Source organism: Erythrolamprus reginae, chromosome Z (assembly GCF_031021105.1).
Source record: "Erythrolamprus reginae isolate rEryReg1 chromosome Z, rEryReg1.hap1, whole genome shotgun sequence".
Lineage (NCBI taxonomy): Eukaryota > Metazoa > Chordata > Lepidosauria > Squamata > Dipsadidae > Erythrolamprus > Erythrolamprus reginae.
In genome coordinates, this window is record NC_091963.1 from 147,232,790 (window position 1) to 147,255,039 (window position 22,250).

At 47.0% G+C, this 22,250-nt stretch overlaps 1 protein-coding gene across 3 annotated transcripts; it reads left to right on the forward strand.

Annotated features, from left to right (window-relative positions):
• The first annotated feature begins 236 nt into the window (after positions 1-236).
• PABPN1 (poly(A) binding protein nuclear 1) lies at positions 237-21,540 on the forward strand. 3 transcript variants are annotated; one of them, XM_070767078.1, is made up of 7 exons: positions 237-431; positions 2,878-2,992; positions 11,798-11,865; positions 11,956-12,062; positions 14,028-14,115; positions 15,982-16,136; positions 20,336-21,540. In XM_070767078.1, the coding sequence occupies exons 2-7, from the start codon at positions 2,911-2,913 to the stop codon at positions 20,373-20,375; spliced, it is 540 nt and encodes a 179-aa protein (XP_070623179.1). In that variant the 5' UTR covers positions 237-431; positions 2,878-2,910; the 3' UTR covers positions 20,376-21,540. The 3 variants fall into 3 exon arrangements, with proteins under 3 accessions (XP_070623179.1, XP_070623178.1, XP_070623177.1); XM_070767077.1 differs by having other exon boundaries at positions 237-412; XM_070767076.1 differs by lacking the exon at positions 237-431 and adding an exon at positions 685-918.
• The last annotated feature ends 710 nt before the right edge of the window (positions 21,541-22,250 follow it).

The following is a 22,250-nucleotide window of genomic DNA, read 5'->3' on the forward strand; positions in this document are numbered from 1 at the left end:
AAAGGCGGGCAAAATCCACCTCCTTCGCTTCAATCTCCCCCACCTTTCTCTGGCTCCCGCCAATCTTTTTCAACGGAGGGGAGGGCGGCCTAATAGACTGACACTGACCTCCTTCATTCAACTCCGTAGGAAGGTGAGGGGAGGAAACCCGTCCCTCCGTCCCAATCAGCGAGCAGCAACGCTCGCGAGGGCGGGCCCTGGAAGGGAAAAAAAAGATAAAGGGGGAGCGGGAGGAGGAAAACGCCCCCGGGCTTCCAATCCACCATTTTGAAGGCGTGTCGAAACTTGGCCGAGCTGTTCCCAATCGCTGACTGACGCCTCTTGATTGACGGCCGCGCAGGTTTAAAGGAGGAGCCGGGGCTTAGGAGCGCGAGGCGGAGACGCAAATCGCGAGCGTAAGAGCGGACCAATGGTGAGAGGGCGCCAGACAGGTTGGCCAATCAGAGCGCGGCGAGGGCGAAGGCGGGCGGCCCAGTAGTGGTGGTGGCGGCGGTGGTGAACGCGGCGGCCGTGTTGGTGGTAGCGGCAGCGGCGGGCTCTATGGCGTCCGTGAAGGGCACGAGCGGCGGCGGCGGGCGAGGCGCCCTCGCGGCCTTGGGGGGCGGCGGGGAGCCGGGCGGGGGCCCGGGCGGAGGCCTGTCGTCGCAGTACGGGAACGGGCTGGGGGGAAGCGGCCTCGGGGGGGAGCAGGGCGGGGGGCTCCGCGTGGTGGAGGAGGAGGAGGAGATGCTGATCGATGAGGCGGGCGGCGGAGGAGTCGGCGGCGGCCCAAGGGGCGCCCTCTCGTCCTCCTCGCTGCCCTCCCGGGTCGGCCAGGCCGGCGTGGGTGCCCCTCACCACCACCCTCACCCGGAGGAGCTGGAAGAGGAGGCCGGCCTGGGCGAGGGCGACCCCGGCGACTCCGCCATCGAGGACCCGGTGAGCATTGGGGCCGGAGGACCGGGGCCCGCGGTGTGGCTGGGGAGCGAAGAAGGCAGTCGGGGGTTTGGCGGGTGGATGAAGGGAAGCGGGGGGGGGGTAAGAATGGGGAAAGGAAATACTTTTTTAAAAAGGAAAGATTAAAGAGGGAGAAAGAAAATAATTTTAAAAAGGGAGGAAGGAAAGATTTTAAAAAGGAAAGATTAAAAACGGAGGAAGGAAAGATGGGAATGAGTGGAAGGGAGGAAGAAAATAATTTTTAAAAGGTGGAAAGCTTAGAGAGGAAGGAAAGAGATGGGGATGAGTAGAAGGGAAGAAGGAAAATTAAAAAGGAGGAAAAATTAAAGAGGAAGGAAGGAAATATTTTTAAAAGAAATGATTAAAGAAGGAGATGGGGATGTGTGGAAGGGAGGAAGGAAATAATTTAAAAATAGAGGAAAGATTAAAAAGAATGGAAGAAGATGGGATTGAGTGGAAGAAAGGAAGGAAACAATTTAAAAAGAAAAAAATTAAAGAGGGCGGAAGGAAAAATGAGGATGAGGACGGAAGGGAGGACGGAAATAATTTTAAAAAGGAAAAATTTAAGAGGGAGGAAAGAAAGGTGGGGATGAATGTGGGAGGAAGGAAGGAAAGAACTTTTAAAAAGGAAAAATTTAAAGAGGGAGGAAGGAGGGAGATGTGGTTAAGTGTGGAAGCGAGGGAGGAATTTAAAAAAGGAAATTAAAAAGATGAATGGGGAAGAATTCTTCCTCTTCTTTACCCTGCATGCCTGGCTAGAGAACAATAAGAGAGATGGGAACCCCTCTTTAAAAAAAAAGCCCAATAAATTTTTTTAAAAAAATATCTGGGAAGGAAGAACAATCTTTTTTTGCGCATTTTGAAAAAAAAGAAAAAGGGTGGGAAAAGGAAGGGCAGCTGGAGAGCAAGAAAGATGAGATTGAGCCATGGGGCTTAATGAAAGATGTGTGTGGGGAGGGGGAGAGAGACAATTGAAAAGAATGGTGGGGAAGGCAAGGCGGGTCTTGGAGGGATTTTTTTTGGGGGGGGGGCGCATGTCTGTTTGGAAAAAGTCCCTAAAGTGGGATTCTTTGGTGGGACGCGGGGGGGGGCAGGGGGGCGGCGGGAAGAGCCTCAATTGCTTTTCAGCTTTGGGAACAAAGAGTGTTTAGCGGAGGATGGGAGCTTCCTGCTATTTGGGCCAATCTGGTGGGGAAAAGACCTCTTTCTAAAAAGGCTGAAGGAGCTTCCATTCTCTGGAACAATGGCTGGGGGAGGGAGGAATCCCAGACAGAGCCAGGAATTTGTAGGGGTTGCAAAAGGTAGGTAGACATAGGTAGATAGATAGGTAGATAAGGTTGGCAGGTAGATGATAGATAAATGATAGAGACAGATAAATAGATTAGGTAGATGATAGAGATAGGTAGGTAGGTACATATGTAGATGATAGATAGATGATGGATGATAGGTAGATAGATTAGGTAGGTATATGATAGAAGACATGTAGATTAGATAGATAGTTGATAGGTAGAAAGATGGATGAGATAGATGTATGGATGATAGATCAATAGATAGGTAGAAAATAGTTAGATAAATGATTGATAGGAGATACATGTGATAGAAGACAGACAGATAAGTAGATAGATCAGGACAATTAAAATGGGGTTAATCTGTTTCAAATGGAATAGAAAGTGGGGATGGGATCCAAGTGGGGAGAAATCAGGAGGTAGAAGGGGGGGTTTACAGACAACCCAAGTCGATGGGGAAAAAGTCCAAATTCGCTGAACCATTATGCGCCCAACAACTGCACAGATTCACTTACACGGTGGTAAGAATGGTCATAGCCTGGGGCCAAATTCCATTTAACCAATGCCCTGCTTAGCAACCGAAATATTTGTGCTCTGGTGTTGTTTGTTTCTTTATTTAATTTTTGCTTATTGCTGCTCTTCCATTCCTCCCCAGGAGCTGGAAGCTATTAAAGCCAGGGTACGAGAGATGGAGGAAGAAGCCGAGAAGTTGAAAGAGTTGCAAAATGAAGTTGAGAAACAGATGAACATGAGTCCCCCACCCGGCAACGGTGAGACCTCCCCTCCTTTCATGGAAATTCTGAATTTCAGCCATCTTCTCCATCAGGAGAACCTTTTAATTATTAAGGATTGTAGACACACACATATTCACACACTATGTCTTATATAGGCATGAGTTTGCATTTGTATCCATGAGTATACAGTGGTACCTCAAGATACGAACCCCTCGTCTTACGAACAACTTGTGATACGAACCCGAGGTTCAGAAAATTTTTGCCTCTTCTTACGAACTTTTTTCGAGTTACAAACCGGTGTTCGGAGACTGCTGGGAAGCCGCGCAGCTGTTTTAAAAGGTGACAGCTGGGCGGCGGGGCTTCCCAGAAGCCTCCCGAACGCCGGTTCGTAACTCAAACAAAGTTCGTAAGAAGAGGCAAAATTTTTCTGAACCCCGGGTTCGGTTCGGGAGGTTGCTGGGAAGCCCCCCAGCCCGGCTGTCACCTTTTAAAACAGCCGCACGGCTTCCAGCAGTCGCCGAAAGCCGTTTTTTTTGCGGGGGGGGGTTTGGTTGCACGGATTAATTGACTTTACATTGTTTCCTATGGGAAACAATGTTTCGTCTTACGAACCTTTCGTCTTACGAACCTCCTCCTTGCACCAATTAAGTTCGTATCATGAGGTATTACTGTATATGATGACAAGGCTCTTTGGTCTAGTCCAGGGGTCGGTAACCTGTGGCTCTGGAGCTGCATGTGACTCTTCATGCCTCTGCTGTGGCTCCCTATTGCAAGTCGGATCCACAATTGATAGGGCTTTCAGTTAGGATAGATAAAGGGGAAAGGATGCTGCACTAGGAGGAGACTATGTTGGGGAACCGGACTTCCGGTTGGCTCCAGAATTGGGGCGGGGGGGGGGGGCGCTTCCAGTTTGGATCTTTGTGCCTCTGAGTGTTTAAGGTTGCCGACCCCTGTTCTAGTGATTAGCAGGTGCGTCCTAGTCTCACTTTAGGCATGAAAACCAGCTAGGTTCCTTTGGGCCAATTACTAGGAGAGGGTGAATTCTAGTCCTACTACAGCATGAAAGATGACTGGGTGCCTTTGAGCCAATCACCCAGTGACTGAGTTTTAGTCCCGTCTCAGACACGAAAACTGGATGGGTAAATTTCGGTCTTTTCCTGTTTCAGCCCAACCCACCTCACAGGGTGGTGGTTATGGGGAAAATAGGAGGAATCTATGTTGAATATTTTCACTGCCTTGAGTTATATTAAAAGCGGGATACAGATAAATACACTGATACCTCATCTTACAAACGCCTCGTCATACAAACTTTTCGAGATACAAACCCGGGGTTTAAGATTTTTTTGCCTCTTGCGAACTATTTTCACCTTACAAACCCACTGCTGCCGCTGGGATGCGGACTTCTGTTCCCTCTAATTTTGGGGGGGGGGCGGAGCGGAAAAGTATATAGTGTCTGAGCGGCAGTCCCTTCGGGACTGGGCGGCACAGAAATAATAAATAAATAAATCAACAAACAAACACACAAACAAACAAAAAACCCACCCTGTTTTGCCTCAGAGAATTTCAAAATAAAATACTGTACTGTGTGTCTATAACAGTGAGCTCATAATAGGGCAACTCTATCAATATCAAAATGCCACTTAAATAGTTGAGCTAGTTTCAAACTAGATTTTGATTTTCTTTCTCTCTTCCTTACTCCCATTCTTTTTCTTTTTCTTTTCCTTCCTCTCTTTTTTCTATCTGTTTCTCTCTCTTCCTCTCTCTCCTTCCCTCTCACTCTTTCCCTCTCGGCTTCTGGGCAGGTTTGAAAAACTCTGAGTAGATGATGATTTTTAAGTGAGCGATTGCTCACTGCTCAGCTTAGAGGGAACTATGCTTCTGATGCTAGCGAAGCACTCGTTTTTGCGCTGCTGGGATTACCCTGAGGCTCCCTCCATGGAAAACCCCACCTCCAGACTTCCGTGTTTTTGTGATGCTGCAGGGGAATCCCAGCAGTGCAAAAACGGGCGCTTCGGCTGGCAAAAAGAGTTAATTTTGGGATTGCACGCACTAATCGCTTTTCCATTGATTCCTATGGGAAACATTGTTTCCGTCTTACAAACTTTTCATCTTAAGAACCTCATCCGGAACCAATTAAGTCTGTAAGACAAGGTATCACTGTAAATGAAATATACGTGTCTTTGTGTAGAGGGAAACTCTGGTCCCACAGGCCAATCACAATGTTTTGCTCATTTTTCCTCAAGAGGAAAAGCAATTGTTCTTTTAGAAATGCTCACCAGTCATAAATTGGACCAACCATTAAGGAAATGTTTAGAAGGAAATGCCAACCATTCAAATACTTTAACATAAAGTATATAGTCAAATATATTAGGGGGGCTCAGTTCTGATACACTCTGTGCCTATCTATGAATGGCTCTGTGTGCTTGTGTGTTTGAATAGATATACACCTACACACACACTCCCAAATCTCTAGAAAAGCTGGATTGTCCCTTGCTGAGTTGACTCAATTGTATCTTTGCTCTCTTAAAGCTAGAACAGCCTGGCAGGGTGATGTTAAATGGCATTTTCCCTGCTGGAAGCACAGAAAGGGCCGAATGCCTTGCAGTGATCACGTGTTCAGTTGATTCCTGCCAAGTAGAAACGCCTACGGCACTGAAAAGGGGTCAAAAATTATTTGGTTTTTTTTCTAAAAATTTGATTAGGAAATTCGGGTCTTGAAACAGAGGGGGAAAGCAGGCTCTTAACAAAGTATGGCTGTTAGGTCGAATGGCTACCTTCGGAGTCAGGATAGATTGATAACCCTAGCCCAGTGGTTCTCAATTTATTTATTTATTTATTTATTTATTGGATTTGTATGCTGCCCCTCTCCGGAGACTCGGGGCGGTTAACAGCAACAATAAAGCAGTGTACAATAGTAGTCTGATGTTAGAAACAATTAAAAACCCATTAATATAAAAAAAACCCCAAACATACATACATACCATGCATAGAATTGTAAAGGCCTAGGGGGAAGAGGGTCTCAATTCCCCCATGCCTGACGGCAGAGGTGGGTTTTAAGCAGCTAAAGAAAGGCAAGGAGGATGGGGCAATTCTAATCTTTGGGGGGAGTTGGTTCTAGAGGGCCGGGGGCACCACAGAGAAGGCTCTTCCCCTGGGTCCCGTCAAGCGACATTCTTTAGTTGACGGGACCCAGAGAAGATCCACTCTGTGGGACCTAACTGGTCGCTGGGATTCGTGCAGCAGAAGGCGGTCCCTGAGATAATCTGGGGGTCGGGACCCCTTTGGGGGGGTCAAACAATCCTTTCACAGGGGTTGCATGTGGGGAAACAAAAAAAACCTCCCTTTGCACAATTTTGCTACCTGCACAGGTGCAGGAAGCGTAATTGCACTTGATCCTGCACTTGCGTTCCAGAGCTGCAGAGGTGTTGCAACAGCAGCCCACCTCAGGGATTTGGGAGGGCGGGACATTCCCTCTGACCTTCCTGCCAATCAGCTTAATGCTCTGTTGGAAAAATTGGCACTAGACCTATGGTTGGGGGGTTCACCACAACATGAAGAACTGTATTAAGGGGCTGCACCATCAGAAAGGTTGAGAACCACTGCCCTAACCATTGATGGTGAACTTATGGCATGTGTGCCACAGGTGGCACTCGGAGCCATATCTCCTGGTACGCGAGCTGTTGCCCTAGCTCAGCTCCAATGTGCATGTGTGTGCCGACCAGCTGATTTTTGGCTCACACAGAGGCTCTGGAGGGCATTTTCGGCTTCTAGAGAGATTAGATTAGATTAGATTTATTGGATTTATATGCCGCCCCTCTCCGCAGACTCGGGGCAGCTCACAACAATGGCAAAAACAGTACAGTGACAAAATCCAATGCCCACCAATCCAATTACAATTTTAAGTTAAGAAATTCATAAAACAATCCCAATATATATAAAAAACAAGCACACAATCAATCAAGTGGCAAAACAACATGGGCAAGGGGGAGATGTTTTAGTTCCCCCATGCCTGACGGCAGAGGTGGGTTTTAAGGAGTTTACGAAAGGCAGGGAGGGTGGGGGCAATCCTAATCTCGGGGGAGCTGGTTCCAGAGGGTCGGATCCACCACAGAGAAGGCTCTTCCTCTGGGTCCTGCCAGACGACATTGTTTAGTCGACGGGACCTGAAGAAGGCCAACTCTGTGGGACCTAACCGGTCGCTGGGATTCGTGCGGCAGAAGGCGGTCCCGAAGATATTCTGGTCCGGTGCCATGAAGGGCTTCATAGGGAGGATGGGAGAGGGCGTTTTTACTCTCCAAGGAAGCCTTTGAGCCTGGGAGGATGAAGCATGAGCCTACTGGGCCCAACAGAAGTTGGAAACAGGCCTTTTCCTACTTCCAGAGGGCCTCTTGGGGCGGAGGAAACTTTTCACTCTCCCCAGCCATTGAATTATGGGTGTGGGCACCCATGCTCTTTCAGGCACCCGAGGAAAAAAAAGGTTCGCCATCACTGTCCTATACCATTTCAGACAGATGTGATGATGAGCCCTCTTCTTCTTCCATGCCAAAAATGGGACTGCGCGCATGTCCCAGCACACAACTCCTCCCCCTTGCGTGCCACACTGTGCATGTGCCCATGCCAACGCATGCGCTCCACTGAAGCCCCTGGAGCGCGAAAACTGCCCAACGGACAAACCAGAGGCTCAGGAAAACGGACTTCTGGTTTGGCCATTCGGCAATTTTTCGCACTCCAGCAGAGGCTCCAGGGAAGCTTCCAGAAGCTTAGGGAGGGGAAAAACAGGCCTCCCCAAGGCCAAAAATCAGCTGGCCAGCATGCACATGCCCGCTGGAGCTGACATAGGGCAACGCCTTTTGTGCCCTCAGATATGGCTTTGCATGCCACCTGGGGCACATGTGCCATAGTTTCGCCATCTTGGGTATAGAAAGAAAGAAAGTTTTTCTTTACAAAACCTCCAGTGTTGGAGCCTCCACAACAGCGGTCCCCAAACTACGGCCCGCGGGCCGGATGCGGCCCGCCGAGGCGATTTATCCGGCCCGCAGGGAGCACACGAGATTTTATCAATAGATATAATAAGCTCCCGAATCTCCTGTCCATTCACCGCGGGCTGCTGCTGAGCAAGGAGGCGGTGCAGAGGCAAGGGGTGGGGAGGAAAGCGGGCCTGCAATTGGCCCCTTGCAGGCCCGCTTTTCTCCCCGCCCCTTGCCTCTGCACCGTCTCCTCCTCACCTCATCCTCCGCGGTGAATGGACGGGAGATTCAGGAACCCCCCTGAATTTGCCCGAACGGAGGTGGCGGCGGCTTCAAGGGACCAACAGCTGGTCCTTCTCGGCGCTGCGTTGCTGCAGCCTCCGAGCTCCGCTGGGCACTGTTACCTCAGCTGTGCTGAGAGAGAAAGAGAGAGCGGAGGGCGGCTTGCCGGTCCACGCCCCCCTGGATGAGCGGCCCCGCATGGCCCCAGCACCGGACTTCGCCGTCGCTTCTGCCCCCATCCGGCTCTCCAGCAAAGAGTCCACCCCTTTGCCCACCACGGCGCCCAGCGCCTGGCCCCAGGCCACTGCCACCTCCTCCTCCTGGTAGTGCGCCCAACCTCTTCGTGCAGGAACGGGTGGTGGAGTGGAAGTGGTTGGACTTATCTACACGCGCGCCTGCTGATTTGGAAGAGGGGAAAGAAAAAAAATCTGCGCCTCCAAAGAGAGTAGGGCGGGGGGGGGGAGAAAGAAAAAAAAGAGCTCCAACTTGGCGGAAGGCAGGAGGGGAGAACCGAGCGTGCTGCAGCAAGTTTGCTTGGCGAATAGGTGGCTACTCCTTTCTGGGGCTTTTTTTTCTCCCGCTCCACCACCCCTTTCCGAATGTTGTTTGCCGCTTAGGAGTGACCCTCTCTCAGGCTTGTTGTGGATGTGGCACGGATGAGGGGAAAAGCCGTAAGCGCGAATTAGCAAAACCAGTTCAACCTCTTCTTCGCCTCCTTACGGACTACTGAAGAAAAAAGAAGCTTCGTTGGGATTTTGGCTCTCCACAGAGACTTTTCAAATGTGCTTTTCCGGGCAGCCGGGCTTTTCCCCTCATCTGCGCCGCATCCAAAACAAGCCCGAGAGAGTGTCACTCCTAAGCGGCAAAGACGGGGGTGGTGGAGGGGGAGGGAAAAAAAGCCCCAGAAAGCCAAGCAAACTTGCCGCAGCACGCTCGGTTCTCCTGTCCTGCCTTCCGCCAAGTTGGAGCTCTTTTTTTCTTTCTCCCCCCCCCCCTCTTTGGAGGCGCAGATTTTTCCCCCCTCTTCCCAATCAGCAGGCGCGCATGTAGATAAGTCCAACCACTTCCACCCCACCACCCGTTCCTGCAGGAAGAGGTCGGGCGCGCTACCAGGAGGCGGCGGAGGAGGCGGAGGCAGCATGGGGCTGGGCGCTGGGCACCGTAGAGGGCGAAGGGGTGGACGTGACTGCTGCCTCTTAGCTTGGAGAGCAGCCCCGCATGGCCCCAGCACCGGACTTTGCCGTCGCCTCTGCCCCGGTCCGGCTCTCCAGCAAAGAATCCAAAGGGGCGGAGGCGACGGTGAAGTCCGGTACTCTCCGCTCTCTCTCTCTCTCTCTCTCTCTCTCAGTGCAGCTTAGAAGTAACAATGCCCAAGAACAGCAGCGGAATTTGGAGGCTGCAGCAATGCAGCACCAAGAAGGACTGTATGTTGGTCCTTTGAAACCGCCGCCGCCTCTGTTCGGGTGAATTCAGGGGGTTAGCTGGAGAGCGGGACGGGGGTGGAGGCGGGGGTGGAGGCGACGGCGAAGTCCAGTGCTGGGGCCATGCAGCGCTGCTCATCCAGGGGGCCATGGACTGGCAAGCCGCCCTTCGCTCTCTCTTTCTCTCTCTGTTGCCAGCATGGTGTATGAGAGAGAGAGAAAAAAAGGAGGGGAGAGAGAAAGAAAGATAGAAAGTGAGAGAGAAAGAGAAAGAGGGAGAGATAGAGATAGAAATAGTGAGAAAGAAAGAGGGAGAGATAGAAATAGAGTGAGAGAGAAAGAAAGAGGGAGAGGGAGGGTGAAAGAGGGAGAGAGAAAGGAAGAGGGAGAGATACAAAGAGGGGGAGAGAGAGGGAGAGATAGAAATAGAGTGAGAAAGAAAGAGGGAGAGATAGAGAGGGAGAGAGAAAGAGGGAGAGATAGAAATAGAGTGAGAGAGAAAGAAATAGGGAGAGGGAGGGAGAGAGGGAAAGGGAGAGATAGAAATAGAGTGAGAGAGAAAGCAAGAGAAAGAGGGTGAAAGAGGGAGAGAGAAAGGAAGATACAAAGAGGGAGAGAGAAAGAGTGAGTGAAAGAGACAGAAAGAAAGAGAAGAGAGAGAGAAAGAGGGAGAGATAGAGAGGAAGAGAGAAAGGGGGATAGATGTAAAGAGAGAGAGAGAGAGAAAGAGAAAAATGAGAAAATTATGGAGAGAAAATGAGGGAGAGGAAAATGAAACAAATGAGAGAGAAAAGAGAGGGAAGAGAGAACTAGAGAGGAGGGAGGGAAGGAAGGAAGGAAGGAGAAATGGAGGGAGTTTCTTGATTTAAGTTTAAATTTACTTGTTCATAAAAATGTATAAATTACTTTATTACTTAATTACTTCTTATTTTAAATATTGTATTTGTTCCCATTTTGTTTTTTACTTTAAATAAGATATGTGCAGTGTGCATAGGGATTTGTTCATAGGGTTTTTTTTATAGTCCGGCCCTCCAACAGTCTGAGGGACAGTAAACTGGCCCCCTGTGTAAAAAGTTTGGGGACCCCTGCTCCACAACTTCTGGTGGCAAACTGTTCCACTGGTTAATTGTCCTAACTGTCAGGAAATTTCTCTTTAGAAATTTCTAAATTTTTAAATTCTCTTGTCAGGTTGCTTCTCTCCATCTTTGCTTCTTCAAGTGCTTTGGGACAGCCCTTCAAATATTTGAAGACTGTGTCCCCCTGAAGTCCTTCCTGATGGAATATCCAATTCCAGCAATTGTTCTTCATATGTTTTGACTTCCAGTCCCGTCATCATCTTTGTTGCTCTTCTCTGTACTCTTTCTAAGGTCTCAACATCTTTTTGGTATCATGGCGACCAAAACTGGATGCAGTCTTCCAAAGGTGGTCTTACCAAGGCCTTATAAAGCCGTATTATCCCTACACACAATCTTAACTTTAACCCTCTAATAATACAGCCTGCGTTGGCTTTCTTTTTTTTAGCAATTTCTTCCTAAATGAAGAAAAGGTTGCTTTTTTGAAAAAAAAACCCCACAAACACTTTTGAGACAACTATGACCTGGACGTCTATGGAGATTCTTCAGCATGGGCCCATACTTCTCCTTCGCCTTAAAGCCCACCTGGAGGTTTATGTTATCAGTCACCTGAGTGGTGGAAATGACTGTGGAGCCACCTTGGGAGGATTATGTTGTAGATTGGAGATAGGCGATGTCCTATCCCTCCCCTCTGTTGAGAGAAGGCTGCCTAATTGAAAGAGGGGTCCAGGAGGCCATCAGTGTCCAAATCGAAGGCCCCTCTCAACAGAGGAGGGATATATGATTCCATCCATCTCCAATCTACAACACAGTTCTTTCAGCATTTCCAAAAAAAGGCTCCAAAGCCCCTTGTACCATTCAGGTGACCCTTAAAACAGAGATAAGCCTCCAGGTGACTTTTAAGGACTCGCTAAAAGGATGCAAATGCCCAGTTATCTCCAAGGAGTAAAAATCCTTCTAATTTCCACCATGCCAGTCAGAGCTAAAGAAGCTGCTTGGAGGAGAGGTGAAACCTCTTCGAAGAAAAGCTAGAAAATATCTCCATTTTTTTCCCTTCCACATTATTTAATAATTCTCCTTTCCTTTTTCTCTCTCTAGCTGGCCCGGTTATCATGTCTTTAGAAGAAAAGATGGAAGCTGACGCTAGATCTATTTACGTAGGAAATGTGAGTGTCTCTCTCCCCACCCCTCTGCTTTCTTCAAGTGAGGACAAAACAGCAGTTCACCTCCTTAACTGGACTCATTTTCCATTTCAGGTAGATTATGGGGCAACCGCAGAAGAATTGGAAGCGCACTTCCACGGCTGTGGTTCTGTCAACCGGGTGACCATCTTGTGTGACAAATATACCGGCCATCCCAAGGGGTGAGTTTTTCTTGGATGTGTGCGTTTGTGTGTGTGGAGTTTGTCTTCTTGGCTTCCTTCAAGCTCAAGAGTTAGGTTGAAATAAATTTCCCATGCCACCAACCCTGAGAAAAAATAGATGCAGAAGCCAGCTGCCAGAAAGTGGGATATATATATTTTTTTATGTAGGAAGGCAAGAAGCACAAAGTGACATGGCTCCAGCAGTTTTCCTGGCTTGCAAACACCTTGGGATGGTGAATCTGAGCCTTTTGTGTTCAATTCATCTTTTAAGCTCTTGCAGCTTGATGGGTTTCTCATCGTCCTGGGTTTTGTTTTACTGGGTTAAACTTTGTCCCACGATCTTTTTTCACACCTGTCCTTGAGGGTTTAATCCTGTCAGAGGCAGAGAAAAGGGAGTTTCTATTACCTTGGAGAGTTTATTCTTAGCCCATTCCCCTTATCTTAATGGCTCTGCTCCTGACCGTTTTCATACAACTGTAGTCGCATCCCTAAATAAAAATGTGGACGCTCGGCAACTGTATTTATGACGGTTATCGTATCCTGGGTGGGGGTCTTATGATACCCTTTTGCAACCTTCTACCAAACAGGGTTAAAAAGGAGAACCAGATTCATGTCACAGCCTTGGTACCAACTTAACGGTGGCGAGCAAGGTTGTAAAACAGGGCAAAGCTCGCTTGAACATCTGCCTCGCTTAGCAATTGTCATTTGGGCCTGGTCGTGGTCGTAAGGCGAGCACAACCTTTAAGTGAAGCTCCCAGTAAATGAAGTAAATAGTGAGGTATCAAATAATAATAATAATAATAATAATAATAATAATAATAATAATAATTTATTAGATTTGTATGCCGTCCCTCTCCAAAGACTGGGGGCGGTTCACAGCAATAATAAAAACAATGTTACAGTGGAACAAATCTAATATTAAAAGAAAAAAAAGACATATAAAATCCTATCATTTAAAACCAAACAACACATACATACCAAATATAAAATATAAAAGCCTGGGGGAGGTGTCTCAGTTTCCCCATACCTGGCGATAGAGGTGGGTCTTGGGTAATTTATGAAAGACAAAGAGGGTGGGGGCGATTCTAATCTCCGGGGGGGGGGGAGTTTATTCCAGAGGGCCCGGGCGGCCACAGAGAAGGCTCTTCCCCTGGGGCCCGCCAAACGACATTGTTCGGACCAGAATATCTACGGGACCGCCTTCTGCCGCACAAATCCCGGCGACCAGTTAGGTCCCACAGAGTTGGCCTTCTCTGGGTCCCGTCGACTAAACAATGTTGTTTGGCGGGACTCAGGGGAAGAGCCTTCTCTGTGGCGGCCCCGACCCTCTGGAACCAGCTCCCCCCAGAGATCAGAATTGCCCCCACCCTCCTCGCCTTTTGTAAGCTTCTTAAAACCCACCTCTGTCGTCAGGCATGGGGGAACTGAGATATTCCCTTCCCCCTAGGCCTATACAATTTATGCATGGTATGTTTGTGTGTGTGTTCAGTTTTTTAAGTAAGGGTCTTTTTAATTATTTTAAATATTAGATTTGTTATATGTTGTTTCATTATTGTTGTTAGCCGCCCCGAGTCTACGGAGAGGGACGGCATACAAATGTAATAAATAAATAAATAAATTCCATGTTTAGCATGAAAGCGAGGACAAATCAAGGGAAATATTTCTTCACTCAGAGGGTCCTTGGTTTATGGAATTCCCTTCCAGAAGAGGTTGTGACAGCTGTCAGCCTTGATAGCTTCAAGGCAGGATTAGACAGATTAATGGATGCCAAGTGTATCATAGGTGGTTATTGAAACGGATGTCCATGTGCCGCCTCTATGTTGGTTGAGGCAGGCAGGATTCCCTTGGGTCCCATTGTGGGACACAGAATGCAGGACTCGATGGGTTTTGGCGTCATTCAGCATGGCTCTTCTTATGTTCTTAAGTGTCTTAATTATCTGTTGTTTTTCTGCCGGTTTTCTTAAGGTTCGCCTACATTGAATTTTCCGACAAGGAGTCAGTGCGGACCTCCTTAGCGTTAGACGAATCCCTGTTCAGGGGGAGACAGATCAAGGTGGGTATGCCATTTTTTAGATACACACACACACAGACAGTTCTGTGCCCGACTCCTGAATAACTCTTGGGCCCGAGCCATCTAAGGCGGTGAGGTTTTCTGCTTCGGATCTCTCCTTCTGTGTCAGTCTAACCTGGAATTCCCCTATGCTCTCTTTCTCTCTCTTTCTCTCTGCTTGGTGGTTTTTCTCGCAGACGTCTCGTGATCCAGTTAGGGGACATCATCAGTGCTGGAAGGCAGTGGGGTTTGTGGAGTGAAGGGAGAAGGACACAGAGCTGTTCAATGTACAGTAGTACCTCTAGATACGAGCTGCTCCACATGCGAGTATTCCAAGATACGAGCCACGAGGGGAGAGAAATTTCATTTCGAGACCCGAGCTCAAATTCGGGATACGAGCCGAGCGTCCACTAGGTGGCGCAAGAATCCTTGCTTCTGGTTATCTCGGAGGGGAAAAACAAAGTCTAAAGCCATTTGTTCCAGATACGAGTTGTTCGACATACGAGCTCCGTTCTGGAACGAATTAAACTCGTATCTAGAGGTACTACTGTACTGATGTTGCCAAATTTGGTAATGAAGCTTCAAGAAAATCTCTGAGCTCAGAAAGCACCAAGGACTACTCCGCCTCCTTTTCCCTCACTTCTCTTCTTTCTGCTTCACAAATTCCCACTCCTTTGTAGCACTGATAATATTCTTTGACTGGGTAATGAAATGTCTGCAAAACACCCCCCCCCCCCCAGCTCAGAAAGCATCAAGAACCCCTCAGTCCTCCTTCTCCTCCTCATCTTTCTACTCTTCTTCTGTTTTCCTTCTTTTCTCTCTCGTCTCCTTTTCTTCCTCCTTCACTTCGCAAAATCCCCTCCCTTCCAGCTGATGATGTTCCCTAGCTGGGTCATGAAAACGTCTGTAAGACGTCGTCCTCTTTTTCCTTTCCCTTCTTCTCCTTCCTTTCTCTTCAACTCCCACTCTTTTCTATCACTACTGATGTCACCCAGTTGGGTCACGAAAGGTCTACAAGCAAGTCACCCAGTTCGGAGAGCACCAAGGACCCCACCAGTACAAATTACTCTTCTACTTGAATTCCCTCTGCTAACAGAGAGGTGTATGCATTTTCCTAGGTCCGGCAACGTTGAACGCTCAAAAGAGCCACGTGGACCACTTTCCCACCGGGGAAAAAAAAACACCGGGAGCCACAAAACCCTTCCCGTGCTTGACTGTTTCTTGAGCTAAAACTAACATATACAGTTGGCTTTTCCCCCTGAAACTTCTTGGATTTATGCGTGGTCAGCCTACCTCTGTGTGTGTGTGTGTGTGTGTTGAAAAGCTCAATAAATCATGTCCTAGTGGCTGGTCGCACATTGGTGGTTGTGACGCCTATTTTGACCGACATGGAGCTGCAGAAGGAAGAAAGAGCCACATGCAGCTCTGGAGCCAGGGGTTACTGACCCCGTCCTAGAGTAACGAGCGGAAAGAGCAAGCCTTCTCACCCACCAGGTACACACATCCCAACCAGTTGTGGGCTGCTGGTTACGCGGACTGGTCGGTGCGCAGCTTCAGTTGGAAAAATACCCCCACGCAAAATCTCATGTGAAGACACTTGCGCGAGTGAGGTTTCAGTGACTTTCGGCTACTTTTTGCTCCTGCGTATGCGTGGAAGCGAAAATATTGGCAAAAATCACTGAAATCTCACCCTCTTGCTCATCCTCCCACGAGAGTCCGCTTGCTGTGCATGTGTAGAAGCTGAATCTCACACTGATGGGTGCGCCTGCGACAGCGCTGAAGATGTGCAGCCCTTCACCGATGCCAACCCTTCTCTAACATACATGCACCCACGCCAAGCCTGACCTCCACGTTTCTCTTCCTTTTTAGGTGATTCCCAAACGGACCAACCGCCCAGGAATTAGCACCACAGATAGAGGCTTTCCCAGGACCCGGTACCGAGGGCGAGGTTCCAGCTATAGCAGTTCCAGGGCCCGTTTTTACAGTGGCTTCAGCAGCAGGCCGCCCCGAGGGCGTGCTTACAGGTGCGACCCTTAAAGGGATGGGCGGTGTAGTGGGAACGGAGTGTGTGTGTTGATCCACCATAGGTGGTCAGTTTATCGCTTGCAGATGGCTAGGTGGCATCCCCAGGCTTTAAAAACAGCCGTCGTCTTTTCATTGGTCCACAAGAAGCAGAGCCTGCAATTTGATTCGAATCAAGTCGATTTCAGTCGCTAGTAAAAAGGCTTGTTTTAAATTTTGATTTTTGGAAAAGCAACTGTCATCTGTCCCGCGGCTGACCCACCGTTGACTCACCGTCAATCCCAATATTGCAATTCCCTTGATTTTCACTGGGGATGCGTTCTGAGACCACCCGCGAAAGTCGAATTTCCGCAAAGTAGAGATGCGGAAGTAAATACACTATTTTTGGCTATGAACAGTATCACAAGCCTTCCCTTAACACTTTAAACCCCTAAATTACAATTTCCCATTCCCTTAGCAACCATTTAGATTATTACTCACCATGTTTATTTATTAAAGTTTATTTAAAAAAATATTTATTAAAGGCAGACGAAAGTTTGATGATGACATATGATGTCATCAGATGGGAAAAACCATGGTATAGGGGAAAAAAGCGTGAAGTATTTTTTAATTAATATTTTTGAAAAACCGTGGTATAGATTTTTCGCCAAGTTTGAAGCCGCGAAAATCGAGGGAACACTATATATACACACTACATCAATACAGTAATCCCTTGTTTTTCGCAGGGGATGCGTTCCTTGAAGTAGAGGAAAGATATTTTTTTATGTATTTAACGAGTATTTGGACTTTTAAAACCCACCCTTTGCATTAACTGCCCCCACCCTCCTTGCCTTTCGTGAACTCCTTAAAACCCACCTCTGCCGTCAGGCATGGGGGAACTGAGACATCCCCCCTTGCCTATGTAGCTGTATGTATGTATGTATTAATAAATAATAATAATAATAATAATTAAACAGTCATTCTATAATGTTTCTCAGCTGGAGCTACATGTGATATCCTACCAGTTTCTTTAATAGAGTACAGTAGTACTGTAGAAGAATTTTATGATTTTTTAATGGATTTAAATTTTTTAATGGATTTAAGCCCCCTTTGAAAACCCGTGAAGGAGCGAATCCGCAAAAGATGAACCGCGAAGTAGCAAGGGGTTACTGTTTACACTACGTCACTTAAGCTCCATTTTGCGTTGGATAAAGTAAAGTATTAGTCTATCTTAAATAGAAAACTGTCTTGAGATAATTTTTTTTAATTCCAAAAGCATTTTATTAAAATAAATTTGATTAAGAAATCTGATTTAATTTTTTCAAAAAAAATCTGATTTTTAAAAAAATTAAATCATTGATTTTCATACACCCTGTGTGGAAGCCAGCTTCGTTAATTTTAGCGTTTGAAAAGCCGATTCAATGATGATCCGGCGATCCAGGAACTAGTCTGTTCTCCTGAGTTTTCCAAATCGACTGGGGTTCCTCGACATCTGATCACCGTTGAGCCCAAAATGTGCTTTGCTACGGGAAACTTGTGTTAAAAGGGTCCCAAAAATGTCTTTCGCTAAAAGCGAGATGTTTTGTTAAGTGAGTCCTGCCTCATTTTACAACTTCTCTTTTTGTTGCATTTGTTAAGGGGCTCACTGCAGTGGTCAAATTTAACCACACGGTTGTGAATCCGGCTTCCCGTTGACTTTTGCTTGTCCGAAGGCTGCGAAAGGGGGAATCGCGTGAATCTGGGACACTGAAAATCGTCATAAAGGCAAATCAGTTGTCAACTGTAAATCACATGACCTTGCAATAGACGTAAGTGTGAAGAAATGGCCCCCAATCATTTTTCTCAGCGCCATTTGAACGGCCACTAAGTGAGCTGTTGTAAATCAAGGACGATCTCTTGCCAGGTTCAAATGGTCCTCGACTTACAGCAGTTCATTTAACGACCGTTCCAAGTTACAACGGCGTTGAAAAAAGTGACTTAAGACCATTTTTCACACTTACTTTATTTTAGCACATCCCCATGGTCACATGATCCAAATTCAGACTCTTGGCAACTGACTCACACTTATGGCGGTTGCAGCATTGTGTCCCCAGGGTCACAATCCCCCTTTGCACCCTTTTTGATAAGTAAAATCAACGGGTCAGTCATCATTTTAAAACGGTGCAGTGATTCACTTAACAACCATGTCAAGAAGAGTCATAAAATGGGGCAGAGCTCTTTTAACCAATGTCTCTCTTAGCAGCAGAAAGTTTGGGTTCTCCCAACTTCCTCTAACCATTTTTTCCCTTCCAGAAACCTCTCAGTTAAAAAATGTGTTTTGACCTCATCAGATTTTTGAATGAAAAGTTGAATTAAAGTTTCAAATTGCTGTATTTTTCAGACGTTTTCATCTCCCAAAACTTTTAAAAGGCTTTTTTTCCACCCTGTTTCTGAGGTTTTTTCGGGCCTCTTTAAAAAAAAAAAGAGAGAGACTGAAAAAAAGCCTCATTTGGGCTGGAAAAAAAGCCTCAAAACCTGTTCTGTCCAGCAGGATTAGTTATTAGACAGCAAATCCACACACACTAGAAACATTGATTGAGGCAAAAATATTATTTACACAAAGTCCAGCAAGAAATAAGTGAATTCTCGCCAGCTAGAGGCATAAATCTTCCCTAATGAGGTGTCTCTGGTATTTATCACTTCACTCACTGTTCGGGTCTTAACCAGCTTCTCTAAAAGGAGGACCCAAAACCCAGGGAATTAAAAACCGTCTCTCAAAGCTCTGTCTTCATGATGAATGCTGCTTGTCACACCTCTTCTCCCATCAGCCTTTCCTATACAGTGGAACCTGGACATACGAGCAGCTCTACTTACGAGCTACTCGAGATAAGAGCTGGGAGGGGAGCGACATTTTTGTTCGCCTCCCGAGCTCACATTCGGGATACGAGCGCCAAGGAGCTGTCTCCTGAAGCCGAACACTAACTTCCGCTTTCGGCTTCAGGAGACAGCTCCTTGGCGCTCGTATCCCGCGTGTTTTAAAAGGTTGCAGCCGGCCTGGGGGGTTCGGGGGGGTGCTGGCAAGCCCCCCAGGCCGGCTGCAACCTTTTAAAACACGCACGCTGCTTCGCAGCTCTCTGCTGAATCCGAACGCGGAAGTTAGCGTTCCGGATTCAGCAGACAGCTGCAAAGCGGCGCGCGTGTTTTAAAACGTGGCAGCCAGCCTGGGGGGCTCCGGGGCTTCCCCCCGAGCCCCCCAGGCCGGCTCTGAGGTTTTAAAACACGCGCGCTGCTTCGCAGCTCTCTGCTGAATCCGAACGCGGAAGTTAGCGTTCCGGATTCAGCAGACAGCTGCAAAGCGGCGCGCGTGTTTTAAAACGTGGCAGCCAGCCTGGGGGGCTCAGGGGCTTCCCCCCGAGCCCCCCAGGCCAGCTGCCACGTTTTAAAACACGCGCGCTGCTTCGCAGCTGTCTCTGAACGCTAACTTCCGCGTTCGGCGGCAGCGGTTTTTTTTGTTGTTGCACGGATTAATTGACTTTACATTGTTTCCTATGGGAAACAATGTTTCGTCATACGAGCGTTCCGACTTACGAGCCTCCTTCCGGAACCAATTAGTCTCGTAAGTCGGGGTTCTACTGTATATATTTTGACAGGGTGTGGCTAAATGTCCCCTAGATCTAATCAATGCCTAGACCTCCTTGAGAGATATTTGTGCATGGCTCTCATCCTTCTGACCCTGGCATCTATCTAATAAGGGGTTTTCAAAGTCCCCATCGTCCTCTGATTCAGACAATAATTGGAGGTTCACTCTCAGACTCAGGTGGCAAGAACACTAGCCTGCGATGCCAGTATTCCTCCGTCTCCTGGTCCTTGAAATCTGTGACCAGCTGAGCCAGATGTGGACCACTCACAACAAAATTGGGCTGAAAAATACCTCCAAAAAAGCCCAAAAATGGAACGCGCAGGGACCAAAACCTTTTATTGTTGTTTCCCTCTTCTAAATTTAAGTGTATCTTACAGTCTGAAAAATACAGTAACGTCAGAATCCAAAGCAAGATATTTTTTTTTAAATGACAAAGTTGTAAGGAAGGAAATGACCAAAATTCGCAGGCCTCTTGAGATGCTGAAGCGTCCAATTTTTCACATTTTTTTTTAAAAAAAACCCATTTTCTGTAAAAAAAATAAAAATAAATTTAAAATCTATTTATTTATTTATTTATAACCCGTTTCCTTCTTTTCTTTGCAGGGGCCGGGCCAGAGCGACCTCATGGTATTCCCCTTACTAAAAACAAAACAAAACAAAAAGTGTTTTTTTAGGAAGGAGGAAAAAAAAAAGAAAAAAAAATGAAGATTGTTACCATGATGGAAAAAAAAATTATATATATAAACTGCGCTGTGCAGAGAGGGGCTGACTTATACTGGAGGGAGGAGAGAAAAAAAGGAAAAAAGAAAAAAAAATTGGGGCAGCGGAGCTGTTGTTAAAACACCTGGTAGTATTGTTCAGAGAATTTCCCCTCTGCCCTTCCTTTCCTTTTGCAGATTTGTTTTGGGGGGGGAGGGGGAGAGTTCTTCCTCTGTTTTTTGGAGGGTGGGGGCAATGCCGGGGAGGTGTCCCCATCCCTCCTGAAATTCTGTGATTCTTTTGTTTCTCTTCCGCTGCTCCCTTGTTCTATTGTGTGTCTTTGTGCAATTTATTTCCCTGCTTGATGCCCACTTCTTTTTGTTGCTTTGCTTCGCCTTCCCCTTTCTTTCTTCCTTCGTTCCTTGCCCTCCTTCAACCCAGTCTAGCCAGAAAAAAATTGGCATTGGCGCCTTCGTTGCTATTTTTTTGATCCAGATATCTCTCGCCCAATGCCTATGTTTCCATCCAGAACATCCTCAAATGCCCCCATCCCTTTCTGAGGTTGCAGAAGGATCCATCCCGGCCTCTTACTCCTCTCTTATCACCCTTTCACTCCAATCTCAGAAGTTTGTCCTAAAAAAAATAATAATTGATTCCTGTTGAAAAAAAACAGCTCCCTTCCTTCCCCTCCTTTCCTTCCTTCCTATCCGGTGCCCACCATACAGATCATAGGTGTCCCCGCGCCTGTCATTCTTCATCCATGTGTGTGTCTCTTCTAGGGGGGAGGTTGTTATATGCCTTGTTTGAGTGTCTTTATCTTTACAGATTCTTTTATTTTTTAGCCTGAAGAAATACACCGAAACCTGATGCTGTAGAAAACCTGGGGCAGGTGGGGGTGGGGTGGGAGGGAGGGGGAAAAAAAAAAACACAAGGAGGAATTTTTTTTTTGGTGGGTGGGTGCCAGAATGACTTTCTAAAAAATTTAAAAAAAGGGGCGGGCGGAAAAAAAAGGGGAAAAAAAATATCCCAGCAGGGTAAACAGAGGAAGAAGCAGAATGTTAAAAAAGGTGGGGGGGAAATAAAAAAAACAAGATGTTTTTTGGAAGAAACCAGTGTGGAATGTGACTTTTGTCAGCTAGTGCCGAAAGGGGGGGGGGGGACATTCCCATACAGCGTGGTCTACAGTGAACACAAGAACAAGGGGACACAATCTGAAGTTAGTTGGGGGAAAGATCAAAAGCAACGTGAGAAAATATTATTTTACTGAAAGTAGTAGATCCTTGGAACAAACTTCCAGCAGACGTGGTTGGTAAATGCACAGTAACTTAATTTAAACATGCCTGGGATAAACATATATCCATTGTAAGATAAAATACAGGAAATAGTATAAGGGCAGACTAGATGGACCATGAGGTCTTTTTCTGCCGTCAGTCTTCTATGTTTCTATGTCTTTGACTTAGCAACAGTTCGCTTAGTGACTATTCAGTTACAGCATCGCTTGAAAAAAGTGGCTAAATGACCGTTTTCTTCTTCAAACTGTCTCTAGACTTCTAATGGTCACCAAGTGTGAATTGTTATAAGCTGAAAACAACCCCTTTTGGCAGGTTCAAGTTGTCCTTGACTTAAGTGTTTATTTAAGGACTGTTCAAAGTTAACAACAGCACTGGAAAAAAGTGGCCTTAGTGACTGTTTCCTCACTTAACGACCAAGCGGCATCCGCAGCTGCTCGCATGATCAGAATTCAAACGCTTCCAACCACTTACACTTAGGACAGTTGTGATAGGTTTTTGGGTGATCTTCTAACAAGTAAATTTTGATG